Source organism: Aotus nancymaae, unplaced genomic scaffold (genome assembly GCF_030222135.1).
Source record: "Aotus nancymaae isolate 86718 unplaced genomic scaffold, 86718_ANA_hifiasm-v0.15.2.pri h1tg000029l, whole genome shotgun sequence".
In the NCBI taxonomy this organism is placed as follows: domain Eukaryota; kingdom Metazoa; phylum Chordata; class Mammalia; order Primates; family Aotidae; genus Aotus; species Aotus nancymaae.
The window spans coordinates 8,379,159-8,394,662 of NW_026988442.1; the positions used below are offsets into that span (position 1 = coordinate 8,379,159).

The following is a 15,504-nucleotide window of genomic DNA, read 5'->3' on the forward strand; positions in this document are numbered from 1 at the left end:
TAGTGAAAAGCACACAGGCTCTAGGTATCTCTTGTCTAGATGTTTTTCCACTTTTGCTGCTTGTTAGTATTGAATCCGCAGGCAAGTCACTTTATTGCTTGGTGTCTCAGTCTCTTCTGTAAAGTGGGCATAGAGAAGTACACAAAGATATCAGGAAAATTTAAAAGGACAATATACATAAAAGAACATTTTATATAGAATACTGGTGATTTTTAGTATGAGTCATTGCATCTTGCATTGGACAAACAGAATGTGCATGGAGCTGAAAGCAGTACTTAATGATTCATTCTACCTTATTCTATAATTAGTACTGACATATCCATCCCCCTCAGGGGTGGTTTTTTTGTGAAAATAGTACCTGTCTTCTTCTCTGTAACCCCTAAAGCACACAGTGTTTTTCACCTACAAGTTAGCAGATAATGGGTATTGCTCAACTGTGTGACTGCTTCCTGTCATAGACCTAAACCAAAATGGGTGTCACCAGGTAGGACATTTAAGTGGAAATATACCTACCTCCTGAGTCTGTTTCTAATAGAATTGAAACACAAAGTGTGTGTATTAATAGCCTTTTTTTTGAGACAGGGTCTCACTCTCGCTCAGGCTGGAATGCAGTGGTGCTATCTCGGCTCACTGCAACTTCTGCCTCCCAGTCTCAAGTGATCCTCCCACCTCAGCTTCCCAAGAGGCTGGGACTACACGCACATGCCACCACACCCAGCTAATTTTTGTGTTTTTTGTAGAGACAGGGCTTGGCTGTGTTGCCTGGGCTGGTCTCAAACTCCTGGACTCAGGTGATCTGCTCACTCCCAAAGTGCTGGAATTAAAGGCATGAGCCACTGTACCCAGTCCCTTTTTGTTTTTTTTAAGCCTCACAGAGTGAAGCATTCTAGTAAAGCTGAAGAGGTTGGACAGAGCCAAGTAAGCAAGGCAAAGATGTACTCTGAGATGGTGGCTTTGGGCACAGCTTCCCTGATTCCAGTGATGTGCATTATGAGTATCTGAGAGAGAGAGCAGACAAATGTCAGGATGTTGCGGGGAAGGCTCAGATGTATATCTTTATTTCCACGTAAATATATATAAATATATTTATACATATCTGTTATAAATATTTTGAACTCATAGATTTAAACGTATTTGATGCATTTATATCCATTGCAGTTACCATCTTTCTCACAGCCAGCCTTGGGCTGACCTGCAGTAGAGGCAGTACTAAGGATATCTAGTGTGCAAGGTCTGATAATAAGCACTTGATACAGATTATCTCACTTAATTCCTGTAATATCTCTGCAAGGTAGATAGTAGCCATCCCAATTTTGTAAGACATTTGAAGCTCAGGTTAAGTTCCTTACCCAAGTTCACACAGCCACTAAGAGGCAGAGATTCAAGCACAGGTATTTCTGAATTGAAACATTCTTTCAGTGCTGTGAGTGACAGCCAACTTGAGAAGGAAAGTAGATCTGGGATCAGAGAAGTCAGACAGACATTGAAGGTCTGTGGTTAGAGTGTTAGTTGGAAACATTAGAAGTATTTTTCTCCCCAGAGTCCAGAAGGGGAGAACCCAGTGCCAAAGTGGAAAGATTGTCCTGGGCCCAGGATACAGGGGCACTGATTGAACTTGATAGCAGTGAGTCAGAAACCCAGACCCAAAAGGATTGTTTTACCAGGCCAAGGCACAGAGGTGGTATGGCAAGGCAGTCTAACCCAGGACCTTGCAGATTACCAGTTACAAGTACATGCACATTTGTATATGTAAAATACTAAGTAAAAATAAGCTGAGAGAATGTTCCCCAAAGTGTTTACAGTGATTCTTACTCTGTTTTCTGTAATGAACAAATAGTATTTATGCATTTGCTTTTAAAGACTTCTCATTATGACCAGGCATGGTGGCTTACACCTGTAATACCAGCACTTTGGGAAGCCAAGGCCAGGGGACCACCTGAGGTCAGGAGTTTGAGACCAGCCTGACTGATATAGTGAAACCCTGTCTCTACTAAAAATAAAAAAAATTAGCCGGGTGTAGTGGCAGGCACCTGTAATCCCAGCTACTTGGAACACTAAGGCAAGAGAATTCCTTGAACCCAGGAGGCAGAGGTTGCAGTGAGCCAAGATCACACCAGTGCACTCCAGCCTGGGCAACAGAGCAAGACTCCATCTAAAAAAAAAAAAAAGACTTTTTATTATTAAAATAACATAGACAGCTGAGCATGGTGGCTCACGCCTGTAATCTCAACACTTTGGGAGGCCAAGGCAGATGGATTACTTGAGGTCAGGAGTTTGAGACTAACCTAGCCGACATAGTGAAACCCCATCTCTACTAAAAATATAAAAAATTAGCAGAGATCACACGACTGCACTCCAGCCTGGGTAACAGAGCAAGACTTCATCTCAAATAAATAAATAAATAAAATAACACAGACTCACAGAACAGCAAAAAAAAAAAAAAAAGTACAATCTAATGACTTCTTATAAAACAAGGCAACAGAATCTCCATTATCTCCTTCCTCTTCCCGCAAGAATAACACTATCATGAATTCTATGGTAGTCATCTCCTTACTTTTCTTTGCAGTTTTATCATCCAAATATGATTTTATAAACATAGTTTAGCTTTGTTTGCCTGCCCTGTGTGCATGTGTGTGTGTAGGTTTCTTTTAATCTGTAGGTTTTCTCTATATCTCCCCCTACCCTTGCTGTCTGTTGAAAAAATCAGATCATTTGTCTTACAGTTGCCATCATTTGAAAATTTTTTTTTCTTTTCTTGAGACGGAGTCTCACTCTTGTTGCCCAGGCTGGAGGGCAGTGGCGTGATCTTGGCTTACTTCAACCTCAGCCTCCTAGGTTCAAGTGATTCTCCTGCCTCAGCCGCTCCATGCCCTGCTAATTTTTGTATTTTTAATAGAGATGGAGTTTCTCCATGTTAGCCAGGGTGGTCTTAAACTCCTGACCTAAAGAGATCTGCCCACCTCAGCCTCCCAAAGTGCTGGGAATACAGGTGTGAACCACTGCGCTTGGCACAGTTGAAATTTTCTTAATTGCATTCCCATGATGTAGTTTAACATTTTCCCCTGTCTTCTGTATTTCCTGATCATTGGTAATCGAATATAGAGGTTTGATCAGTTTCAGGGTTGATTTTTGGAGAAAAGACTACTTCCTACAGATTATATTCTTTATCAAGAAGCATGTAATGTCTAATTGATTCTCTTTGTGTTTTGTGAACAGCAATTGATGTGTAATCCCTATCCTTAATTCATTAATTAGATCCTCAATTCGTTGCAAAATGGTGATATTCCAATTGCATATATATACATAACACAAGTATATATGTATATTGTATATATTTTGAACTCATAGATTTAAACATATTTGATGTGTTTTATATCCATTGCATTTACCAACTTCAGTGATGCTCAAATTGTTCTATCTTTGGATAATGAACTCCCTTCAAGTTGGTTCACAAATTATTTTAACAGAATACTGATAGCCTTTGATAACTTCCTTGCCAGCTACTATATTAACATATCCCAGGCTTATCTTGTACGTTTCCTTTCTGAGACCCAGATTCAGTTCACTAAAAAGTTCTGGTTTCTTTGAATGAGAAGTGGTATCTCAGCACCACAATCTGAGTGCTAGAAGTACTCATTGCTACTGGTTTAGCCATTGTTTCTAGATCTCTTCAGTAGATAGAGCTAGGAAATACTTTCTATCTCTTTATCTCTCTGTCTCCCTCCTCCTAATATGTGTATGTATGCATACATAGATACCTGTAAACACACACATAGACTTTCTTTTTTATCCTACATTATCTATAAAACATATTCAGAAAACACTATCAGCACTGTCACCTACATGAAGACTAAAAAGAATTTTTTTTGGTAGAGATGGGGTGTCACTGTGTTGTCCAGGCTGGTCTCAAACTCCTGGGCTGATGTGATCCTCCCCCTCGCCTCCCAAAGTGCTGGGATTGCAGGCATGTGCCACCATACCTGGCCAGAATTTCTGTGTGTGTGTGTGTGTGTGTGTGTGTGTGTGTCTGCCTGAATATCATATAATATGCATGTGTTCGTATATATACACAGATACATACCCATCTGTATATATAGATATAGTTAGATAGTCTGGGCAGCAAGTAGAGAATGTTTACTTTGTCTTCCCAGCAGTGGTCCATTGTTCTTTATGTCTAGGGCCAGAAGTAGAATCAGTACATGGGTAGCACAGAGGTCTGAGTACTTGTGTATCCTTGAGAGGAGGAGGGCATAGATCTGGCCAGTGAGTTTTGGTGCAGCAAACAGAATGCTTGCTATGAGCAAGGTACTAGACTGGTTGCCTGACATACATACCCTTCCATGGTGCAAGATGGACAGTGAAGATGACTGTCCAATTTTAGTACAAATTATTAGCAACTTCAAAATAAAGACAAAGATAATACTTGAGGAACATCTTAAGCAAGTCCTAACTGGTGGTTTTTTGTTAATTGATGATACCTTCAAGGAAAGTTAATAGCAAAAAACAATTTGTAGTGCTTGAGAATAAGAATGAGTTCAGGGAGGATGCTTGAAAAACATCTGGGGTAGGGAATGGAGGCTGCATGTAGAGGAGAGTCAGCTAAGAAGGGTGCAGAGTTTCTCAGTACTCAGGTGGCCACTAGAAAGAGGGTATAAGGAAGGAGAGGGCTCTGTGCCACACTGGACTTTAACTAAAGTCAATCAGTCCTTGAACAAAGCTGCACAGATGTGACCCTTTTGGCACTGGATATGGTACCATCCTTTAGGTGCCCCATAAATAAGTTTTTCCCAACAGGGCTGCTAAAGTAAAGCACTTAAGGATCATTACTGTCCATTCATTCATTCATTCATTTGTTCAGACAAAGTCTTACTCTGTCACCCAGGCTGGAGTGTAGCAGCACAATCCTAGTTCACTCCAACTTGGACCTCTTGGACTCAAGCGATCCTTTCACCCCAGCCTCCTGAGTAGCTGAGATTACAGGCACGCACCACCAAGCTCAGCTCATTTTTTTGTGAGTTTTTTTTGTTTTTTTTTTTTGTAGAGATGAGCTCTCATCCTGTTGCCCACGCTGGTCTGAAACTCTTGGGCTCAAGTGATTCTCCTACCTTGGCCTCCCAAAGTTCTGCGGTTACAGACATGAACCACTTCTCCTAGCTGTCCTTTTAAATGGCTTTATTTGGAGTATAATTTATGTGTATATAATATATATATAATAATGTATAATACTCCTCCATTTTAAGCATACAACTCAATGATTTTTAGTAAATTTACAGAGTTGTACAGTCATCACCACAACAGAATTTTAGAACATTTTCATCAACCCAGAAAGTTCCCTTGTGCCCACTTGTAGTCAGTCTCCATTCCAACCCCAGGCAACCATTAGTCTGCTTTTTGCCTGTACAGATTTGCTTTTTCTGGATATTTCATAGGAAAGGACCACATATCAGGTGGTCTTTTACATCCGGCTCTTTCTTTCACTTGTCATAATGTTTTTGAGATTAATCCATATGAGTAGCGTGTACTAGTAGTTTGCCATTACCTTTTAAAATAACATATATAAATGGTCTAGTGTTTTGAGATCAGTTACAGTTTCATAATTTTTGTTTTCTAAAATACCTCCTTTATATGACCAAACACATTATCTTTTTCCTTTTTTCCTAGGATTTGGTGGCTTTTGAACATCAGTGGACTAGCTTCTTCGCTAATTTTGACACAGAAATTCCTTTCCTGCTGGAACTTTCAGAATCTCAGGCGGGTGAGGTATGTAAGGAAAGGGTCAAAGAGGAAGAAGAAAATGGTTAATTCATTTATTATTTTAATTTTTTATTACATTTTTTCCAAAATACAACACTATTGATTCTAATTAATCATTTCTTTAAGCCGTGTTATATACCATGAAGAAATTTCCCCCATGCCAACCCTATATAAAAAGATGTCCTTTTTTTGTGCCAGCTTCTTCATTAGAATGATTTTTGCTTTGCAGTGTGGTAGTGTCAGGAATTCTACTGGGCACTAGTTAATAAACGTAGGAATAATTCTCCACATGTGAGTAGCACACATTTGTCAGTTTAACCTCCAGATAATGAATGCCAAGATGTCTTTACAAGCAGATTACGATAGTTAGCAGTTACCAGGCTCTTGAGTATCTAGATCGAGAATCAAGACACAGAAAAGCCTCAAAAAGTAATCACCAGGAAGGATCAGAGGAACCCTTTTAAGACATTCTAGCCTTCTTGGGCACTCACTGCACCCTCAACTCCTGTGCTCCCTTTCAGCTCAGAGCAAGCCCTCCTGCTGACAGTTTGGAGCTGTAATTTATCTTTGTTGTTATGCATTTTACCTTTACTTTTTTTTTTTTGAGATGGAGTCTCACTCTGTCGCCCAGGCTGGAGTGCATGGCATGATCTCAGCTCACTGGAACCTCTTCCTCTAGGGTTCAAGCAGTTCTCCTGCCTCAGCCTCCCAAGTAGCTGGGATTACTGGCACACCCACCGTGCTCAGCTAATTTTTTTTTTTTAGTAGAAACAGGGTTTCACCATGTTGGCCAGGCTGGTCTTGAACTCCTGATCTTAAGTGATCGCCTGCCTCGGCTTCCCAGTGTGCTGGGATTATAGGCATGAGTCATCACACCCTCCACCTTCACATATTTTATAAACCCCACAATACAGTGCTCTTATTTTTCTTTGAACAGTCAATTATCTTTCTTAAAGATTTAAATAATGAGGAACAAGTCTTATGTATTTGCCCATGAATCACATCTCACTCAGCCTTTTGGCTAAGGTCAAATGTAGTATATTTGCCCAAGTCATTGCTCTCTCTGGTGCTCCTCATTCCTTTGTGTAGACCCAGACTTCCCCTTGGTATCCTTCTCCCTGAAGGATGGTCCTTAATATTTTTTTGTGGTATTAATCTTCTGATGATAAATTCTTTCAGCTTTTGAATGTCTGGAAAAAATATTTATTTCGCCTTCATTTTTGAAATATATTTTTTCCATGTCTAAATTCTAGATTGACAGTTTTTACTTTTCTGTACTTGAAAGATCTTGCTTCAGTATCTTCTTGCTTGCATTATTTCTGATGGGAAGTCTTTCATCCTAATCTTTGTACATACCACAGTCTTTCATCCTAATCTCTGAATATAGCAGACCTTTTTTTTCCCTCTGGCAGCTTTTAAGATTTTCTCTTTATTACTGATTTTGAGTAATTTAATTATGGTATGTCTTAAGTTTGGAAAGTGTTTCACTATTAATTCTTCAATTATTTTTTCTGTTCCAAATCTCTCTTCTCTCCTTGAGGGACTCCAGTTGCTTCTACATTAGACCACTTGAAAATTGTTCCACATCTCGCTGATGCCCTTCTCAGTTTTGGGGGTTATTTTTTCTTCTTTTATTGCTATGATTCTAAGAGTGAAAGAGATTACAAAAGGTATACTCAGAAGTGTCACTGTTGATTCCTGTTACCCTGTTCTTATTGCCTTCTTCTTTCCACCCATTTTCCACCCACTCCATTAACAGTAGGTATCAAACCTCTTGAGTTTCTGATTTATCTTTTCTGTTTCACTAATGAACAAATACATGTGCATTTTCTCATATTCTCACCTTTCTAACATTGAAGAGTAGCATACAGTGATTTCCACTTAACAGTATATCCTGGAACTCTCTCCCAGTCAGTTTTTTTTTTCTTTGTTTACTTAATGATGTAAACATATTCAAGTCAGTTCATTGAGACCTTCCTCATTCCTTGTTAGAGTCATAGTACTCCATTTTGTGGATTTGTCTTAATTTATTCAACCCCTCTTGTATGTGCACATATTGAAGTTGTTTCTAATATTTTCCAAACAGAGCCATAGTAAATAACTCAACACTTATGTATGTTCCTATTGTTGGAGGTATATATACCTAGTGATGGGATTGCTGGGTCAAAAGGTAAGTGCATATGTGATGTTGTTAGTTATTGCCAAATTCCCCTTCAGAAGGGTGGTACCAGTTTGCATTCCCACCAACACTATATGAATACTTGTTGTCCACAGTTTCACCAATAGAATGTGTATGTAATACTTAAAATTTTTCAGTTTCACAGATGAAAAATAGTGTATCAGTATTGTTTTAATTTACATTTTTCTAATGAGTAAGTTTGAACATTCCTTTATATGTTTGATGGACATTTTATATTTTGTTTAAATGTTGTTTTCCCATTTTAATATTAGTACAGTATTATTAACTGAACTATGGAGCATAAGTTTTAGGAGGTTTTTTTGTCCCCTGGTTTTTAAGAGTTTGTTATATATTTGTGCTATTAGCATTTTGTCTCTAGTATATATTCCAAATACTTTTTCCATATTTATCAGTTGGTTTGCTTATAATGGGGATTTTTTTGCCACGTAGACATTTTTGTTTTTATGTAAATTGAGCTGCCTCTTCTTGCATTGCCTCTGGATTTTGAGTCATTATTTAGGGAAAGGGTATAATTAAAGTCACCCTCTTGTACTTGTTATGGCTTGAATTTTTACATTTAGATCCCTAATCCAAATGGAATTTGTGGGAATATGTTGTGAGATATGGATCCACTTTTATGTTTTTTCCCCCCAAATGATTACCCAGTTAGAATCCCAGCTATGCAGTTCACTAGCTCTGTGACCTAGACAAGTAAATTAACTTTTTTATCTTTGTCAATTCATCTCTAGAGAGGAGATAATATTAGAATGAAGCTTATAGGTTATTAGGATTGCTTGAGGTGATAAGTGCCTATCACAGTCACATGGTAAACCCACAATAAATTTTAAGTATTATGTTAATCTGTAGTTTTTACAAATCAGTAAGATAAACATCAGAACTCTATTTGAGCCAGGCACGATGACTCACGCCTGTAATCCCAGTACTTTGGAGGCCAAGACAGGTGGATCACCTGAGGTCAGGAGTTCAAGACCAGCCTGACCAACATTGTGAAACCCTGTCTCTACTAAAAATACAAAATTAGCCAGGTGTGGTGGCACGCACCTATAATCCCAGCTACTTGGGAGGCTGAGGCAGGAGAATTGCTTGAACCTGGGAGGCAGAGGTTGCAGTGAGCCAAGATTGTGCCATTGCACTCCAGCCTGGGCAACAAGAGCAAAACACCACCTCAATAAATAAATAAATAAACACTCCAATGGATAAATATCCAGAAAATGTAAATAAACTGTTAACTTTCTTAATGAAGGGAATTAATACAAATAAACTAACTTTCCCTTAATGAAGGAAAATCCAAATGGTCACTGAACATGTCTAAAATATTCTACTTTATTAAAAACCCAAGGGGTGTAAAAGAAGACAACAAACAGTAAGGTCCCATTTTTCATTTGTCAACTTGGCAAATATATTGAAACCATTTCATAGGCAGTGCTTACGAGGAGACCGTGAGATAGGCACACTCATATATTGTAGGTAGAAGTGTACATGGATAGAGCTTTATTAAAAAACAGTTTGGCAACATAGTTCTGCCTTTTTATTCTAAGATTTCATTTCCAGATCTGCCTTAAGGAAATTATCAGAGCTTCAGATGAAATTTATTAAGTTTATTACGTGAGAGAGGGGTGTGTGTGTGAACTTTTTTCCATGATATAGAAGAGTTAACAATACAAATTTCCATGAACAGAGGACTATTTAATAAAGTGTAGTACAATCATACATAGTCTATGATGTACCATAGAAGATTTGAAGAAAATTTACTAAAATGTTCATAGTTTTTAGAAATTATGGGTGGTTTTTATTGTCTTCTACAATGAACATATATTATTAATCAGAAAAAATATAGTAAATGTTATTTAGTTGGATTAAAATTACCATTTGAATTTTTAGACCCTTTGAACATGGAACCATGCATGTTAAGTTTTTATCAGTGTTTAGCCTGACACTATGTATCCAAAAGCTGAGAATTACTTCATTGGTTTCCCAGGAAACTTCTGTCTGTATACTTCTAAATTCTTTGGATTCCTCTTCATTACTGATTTTAAATTAGCACAATAGAATTTGTATATATTAATTTATTGGACATGTTGAAGAAAATTTAAAGAAAAAATTTCCACTTAGCAACTTACACCATAGATGGTGGTTGCTCCAATTTCCTTTCAGTAGTTAAACACCGTAAATTAAAAGAATTTTTTTCTTTACTTTCTTTTTCGCAGGTTTTTGTCTTTTTTTCTTTTTTGCTATTATTTTGTTTGTCACTTATTCCTAAAATTCATAATGCTATTCACCATACACATCTTTCCGTGTTCTTATAATAATCTACAAACATGCATCTCTCTCTGTACCCCTCTCTCTCTCTCACACACACACATTATGCACTCTCCTGAAGTGTGCATGTACATATATACTTATGTGAGGGGTTTTGTGATTGTTTTACCAGATTGTGGTCTTAATATATACAATGTTGGATTCTTTTTAGCCATTCAGAAGTTATTTCAGTCATGGAATGATCTCTAGCCATATAACTGAAAACAGGTAAGTTTATTTTTGGGGGAAGAAGGGTGAATGGTAATAGAGAAAATGCAGCTGGCAAAGTGGGGATGGCAGTGGGGGTGCATCCAAGTTCAGAAGCTAGAGTCAGGAAAATATGGGTTGACTTTAGTCATCACAGGGTAAGAAATCTATACTGTGTAAATTATCTGTTTCACTGCTTTTTATTTTTTATTATTTTATAGTAAGCTAGCTTTTAAAACACTGTTGTCAGCCAGGCGCAGTGACTGACACCTGTAATCCCAATGCTTTGGGAGGCCAAGACAGGTGGATAACCTGAGGTCAGGAGTTCGAGACCAGCTTGACCAATATGATGAAACCCCACCTCTACTAAAAATACAAAAATTGGCCTGGCATGGTGGTATGCACCTGTAATCCCAGCTACTAAGGAAGCTGAGACAGGAGAATTGCTTGAACCCGGGAGGCGGAGGTTGCAGTGAGCTGAGATTGCGCCATTGCACTCCAGCTTGGGCAACAAGAGTGAAACTCCATCTCAGAAATAAATAAATAAAGGCCGGGCACGGTTGCTCAAGCCTGTAATCCCAGCACTTTGGGAGGCCGAGGCAGGTGGATCACGAGGTCAAGAGATCGAGACCATCCTGGTCAACATGGTGAAACCCCGTCTCTACTAAAAATACAAAAAATTAGCTGGACATAGTGGTGCGTGCCTGTAATCCCAGCTACTCAGGAGGCTGAGGCAGGAGAATTGCCTCAACCCAGGAGGCGGAGGTTGCGGTGAGCCGATTGTACACCAGCCTGGATAACAAGAGTGAAATTCCGTCTCAAATAAATAAATAAATAAGCAAGCATATGACATATGCATAGTTCGAGGGCTGGGCAGGAGAGCAACAGTGGCTTGCAGGGAGTAAATGGGATCAGGTGTGAAGGTCCAGTCCCACAAAGAAGATGCGAGCAATGAGGGTTTGGAAGTGTTTCCTCCCACATTTCTTTTGTCATGATGAGCAGGAGATACTTCCTCTGATGGATAGAGAGTACATCTCGTCTGTCTTTTCTTCCCCCAATTCCAATCCAATCTAATAGTGAAACAAAGTACCCTGACTGGGACTCAGAATCATCTTTTTCTGTCCAGAGTGTCACTCAGCTTGAGTTAAGCTTCAGAAGAAAAATCAGCCATGTTTACTTTTAAGAGCCCTTGTTTGCCTGAAGTGTAAGGTAGTATTTTTAAGAGTAATGAAAAGAAATGCAAAGAATTATTTACATGGCACACACTAAGGGCAATTTAGGAAGAGGATAGAGGATAGAGTCGTCAAATATTTACTGAGAACGTATGACATACCAAGCAAGAGAGATTCATGGTTTTAAAAAATGAGGCAAATATGGTCATTGCCCTCATAAAGTTTATAGTGTAGTGGAGAAAAAGACATTAATCCAACAACTTAACAAAGAAATCTGTTATTACTAACTCTGATTGATACCATGAAGGAGAAGATAGCATAGTAGTATGGAGCCCATCACAGGGGAACCCAGCCCTCTCCAGGAGAGAGCTGAACAGTGAACAGAGATAACTGGGAGGAGGATGAAGAGCAGAGGCCCTGAGACAAGGACACAAGGGACATCAAAGAAAATGAGCTTAGCTGGAGTATTAAAGTTGGAGTTGAGCGGCCTTACATGGAGCTGAGAAAGTTCACTAGATCTTACAAGTCCTCTTTGGCCATGTTCAGGATTTTGGCCCTTCTCCTGAAAATAACATAAAGGCAGTAAAATTTTTGCACATTTAAAAGATTATCATCACTGCAATGTAGAGAATCTATTATAGAAGGGCAAGAGCGGAAGCAGGGAAACAGTGAGGAAGTATTGCAGTTGTCCAGGGAAGAAATGATGGCAGCATGGACTAAGGTTGTGGCCATGACCATGGAAGGAAATGGCTAAATACCAGGTGTGGTGCACACCCTTGTAGTCCCAGCTACTCAGGAGGCTGAGGCAGGAGAATTGCTGAGTTGCTTGAACCTGGGAGGTGGAGGTTGCAGTGAGCGGAGATTGTGCCAGTGTACTCCAACCTAAGTGACAGAGTGAGACTTCATCTCAAAAAATAAACAAAGAAAGAAAATGGCTAAATAAGAATGATTTGGGGGAGGTTGATTAGATTTAGAGGGAAAGAAAGCAGAAGTCAAGGAGGCCTTTCAAATGACTGGGTCCCTGGGTGGATTGTGATGCCATTTATTTCCTGCAAGAACTGGAATGGGAGCAGACATAGGGAATAGATCATCACAGAGTAGAGGAGGGAGCAGCAAGCTGCAGGTACACCCAGGACTACTCAAGGCCAGGTGGAAGAGGAGGGTGACTCACTGGGGAGACTGAAGGGAAACAGTTGTTGCAGTGGAGGGTGGAAGGAGTCAAGTGCTTCTCAGAGACCGAGAAAGGAAGGAAGACCTGAAGACCATCTGTTGGATTTACTCTATGCTACATGAAAGTCCCCTGGTGACTTCAGCAAGAACTCTCTGGGTGAAATGACTGAGGAGGCTGATTAGAGTGGGCTGAGGAGTGAGCAGAAAGTGGGGGAGAGGAAAAGTTCAGCCAAGAGGGCAGGGAGAAAGAGGGTGGGTACAGAGGCAGGTAGGTGTGGTATTGAGAAAATTTGCAACCCTCCTGTGCTCCTTCCCTGTTGAAAGTTACGTAGGAAGTGGTGACTGCCCTATTGTCTGTCTAGTCCAAATATAACTGTCATCCTTTAAAGCTCGTGTTTCTATTAAAATTCTATTTTACAATACTGGAGTTTTGCTCTATCACTTATTCCATAGAATAAGTTCTATGGAACATATTCCTCAAAAAGTGAGACATGCTGAAAATACAAACCTAGCTTGAGTTTGGTTATGTCCCTGAATGTTAACCAATCCCTATAGTTCGGTAGGAAGAGTCAGAGATAGCTGGCATCCCTTCCCAACCAGCCAAGGACATTCAGTGGACTGTACTGACGGACCACTTTGCTCAGACTGCAGGCATCACTCAGAAAAGCCTGAGGACTTATTAAGGTCATGGAAGGTTGCCTTGGCCAGGAACTCTTTTCTAATCACATGTTTTTGTCTTCGCTCTCTAGCCCTAATCGGCAGCCATTTGTTCTCTTTGGTAATCACTCCACACGAGAAAACCTAAATGCTGGCAACTTTAACTTCCCTTCTGAAGGACACCTGGTACGAAGCACTGGTCCTGGCGGGAGCTTTGCCAAGCACATGGTAAGTGGCTGGACTGCTTGGGCAGGGGATCTAAACAAAAGGAACTTTTTCCAGTTAGTGTGTTGATTTAATCCTGAACTTGAAGTTGTTTTAGAGTAAAAAGAAGTGATTAGAAACTGTGTGTATTTTTATATAGGTACTAGGTATCATTTGAAAACATCACATTTAATTTCGAAATACTTGAAGGAAAAAGGTTAAGAACATAGTTTCACAGACCACTCTTTAAGTTGTCAGAGTAGTATTGTCAATAGAATTTTTAAAATTCAAAATAATTTGAAGATAGTTATTCCAAGCCTAAGTTTGTTATGCCTTGACTGTTAAATTTAAGGACAGAAACCAAACTTGATGATCATTGTTTATTGAGAGTGCCAGGTTCAAGCAATTCTCCTGCCTCAGCCTCCCAAGTAGCTGGGAATACAGGCACATACCACCATGCCTGGCTGATTTTTTTTATTTTTATTTTTATTTATTTTTTAATTTTATTTATTTTCTTTTTCTGCATGAAGTTCTCGTAAATAATTTTTTTATTTTTATTTAGAAACAGGGTTTCACTATGTTGGCCAGGCTGGTCTCCAACTCCTGACCTCAGGTCATCCACTCGCCTCGGCCTCCCAAAGTGCTGGGATCACAGACGTGAACCATCACTCCCAGCTGACTATTTTTGAATGAAAGTTGTATTTCTTTCTCATCAGAAACCATGAAGGCCAGAAGGAAGTGACACCTATATTTTAAATGCTGAAAGAGAAGAATTGTCAACCTAGAAATCTATATCTAATGAAAATACCCTTCTAGCAGTGAGCCAAGATCATACCACTGTACTCTAGCCTGGGCACAGAGCAAGACTCTGTCTCAAAAAAAAAAAAAGAAATTTGAAAACCTAGAGGAACGTATTTTTTCTTCCTCAGGGGCTGTGGTCTTCCAGGAAAGCTCATAATTGATTCAGCCTGACACAGAGTTGAAATAAAAATGAAGGTGGGGATGTGGTTAGCATCCTCCTTTCCTGAATTTGGAACTGCCCCACACCTCTTCCTGTCATGTCAGCCGGGGTCTTCACTGTGAAAGCTCTGGACTGAGTATTAATGATAGTCAAAACCCAAACACATTGCTTCCTTTTTCCTTCTGAGTTGTGAATTCCTTAGCATCCTGGGCTGACTGAGTATCCAACTGCTGCACCCTCACAATATAGCCAAGGTTTAAACCACACACACACAAAAGATACCTTTGGAATAACAGTTAAAGGTAATCTTTCCCACATGTCTTTAACAAGGGAGAATAAATCAGTTTTGTAGAAGGAAATGTATTTCTGGCTGGGGACAGTGGCTGACGCCTGTAATCTCAGCATTTTGGGAGGCCAAGGCGGACAGATCACCTGAGGTCAGGAGTTCAAGACCAGCCTGGTCAACATGGTGAAACCCTGCCTCTACTAAAAATACAAAAAAAAAAAAAAAAAAAAATAGCTGGATGTGGTGGTGTGCCTCTGTAGTCCCAGCGACTTGGGGGGGCAGTAGAATCACTAGAACCGGGGAGGTGGAGGTTGCAGTGAGCTGAGACTGCGCACTGCACTCCATCCTGGGCGACAGAGTGAGACTCCGTCTCAAAAAAAAAAGAAAGAAAATTTATTTCTATTAACTCTATACTTTTGTTTCTCTACTAGTACATGCCTAAGTTATTGTGCCTTTTTTATTTTTTTCTGACATCCAGGTAGCCCAGTGCATCTCACCAAAGGGACCTCTTGCTTGTTCAAGAACATACTTTTTTGGAGCTACTCATGTTCCTTACTTGGGTAAGTCCCTGTAAATCGTCATCTCATCAGCTTTT

At 39.6% G+C, this 15,504-nt stretch overlaps 1 protein-coding gene across 4 annotated transcripts in view; it reads left to right on the forward strand.

Annotated features, from left to right (window-relative positions):
* DNAAF9 (dynein axonemal assembly factor 9) overlaps positions 1-15,504 on the forward strand; it is a 151,693-nt gene that overhangs the window by 49,359 nt on the left and 86,830 nt on the right. For all 4 annotated transcript variants that reach the window (XM_021665721.2, XM_021665723.2, XM_021665722.2 and 1 more), the window contains 4 exons: positions 5,662-5,760; positions 10,425-10,480; positions 13,551-13,686; positions 15,388-15,469. In XM_021665721.2, coding sequence (XP_021521396.2) covers positions 5,662-5,760; positions 10,425-10,480; positions 13,551-13,686; positions 15,388-15,469 — 373 coding nt within the window. The remainder of the gene's footprint in view (positions 1-5,661; positions 5,761-10,424; positions 10,481-13,550; positions 13,687-15,387; positions 15,470-15,504) is intronic.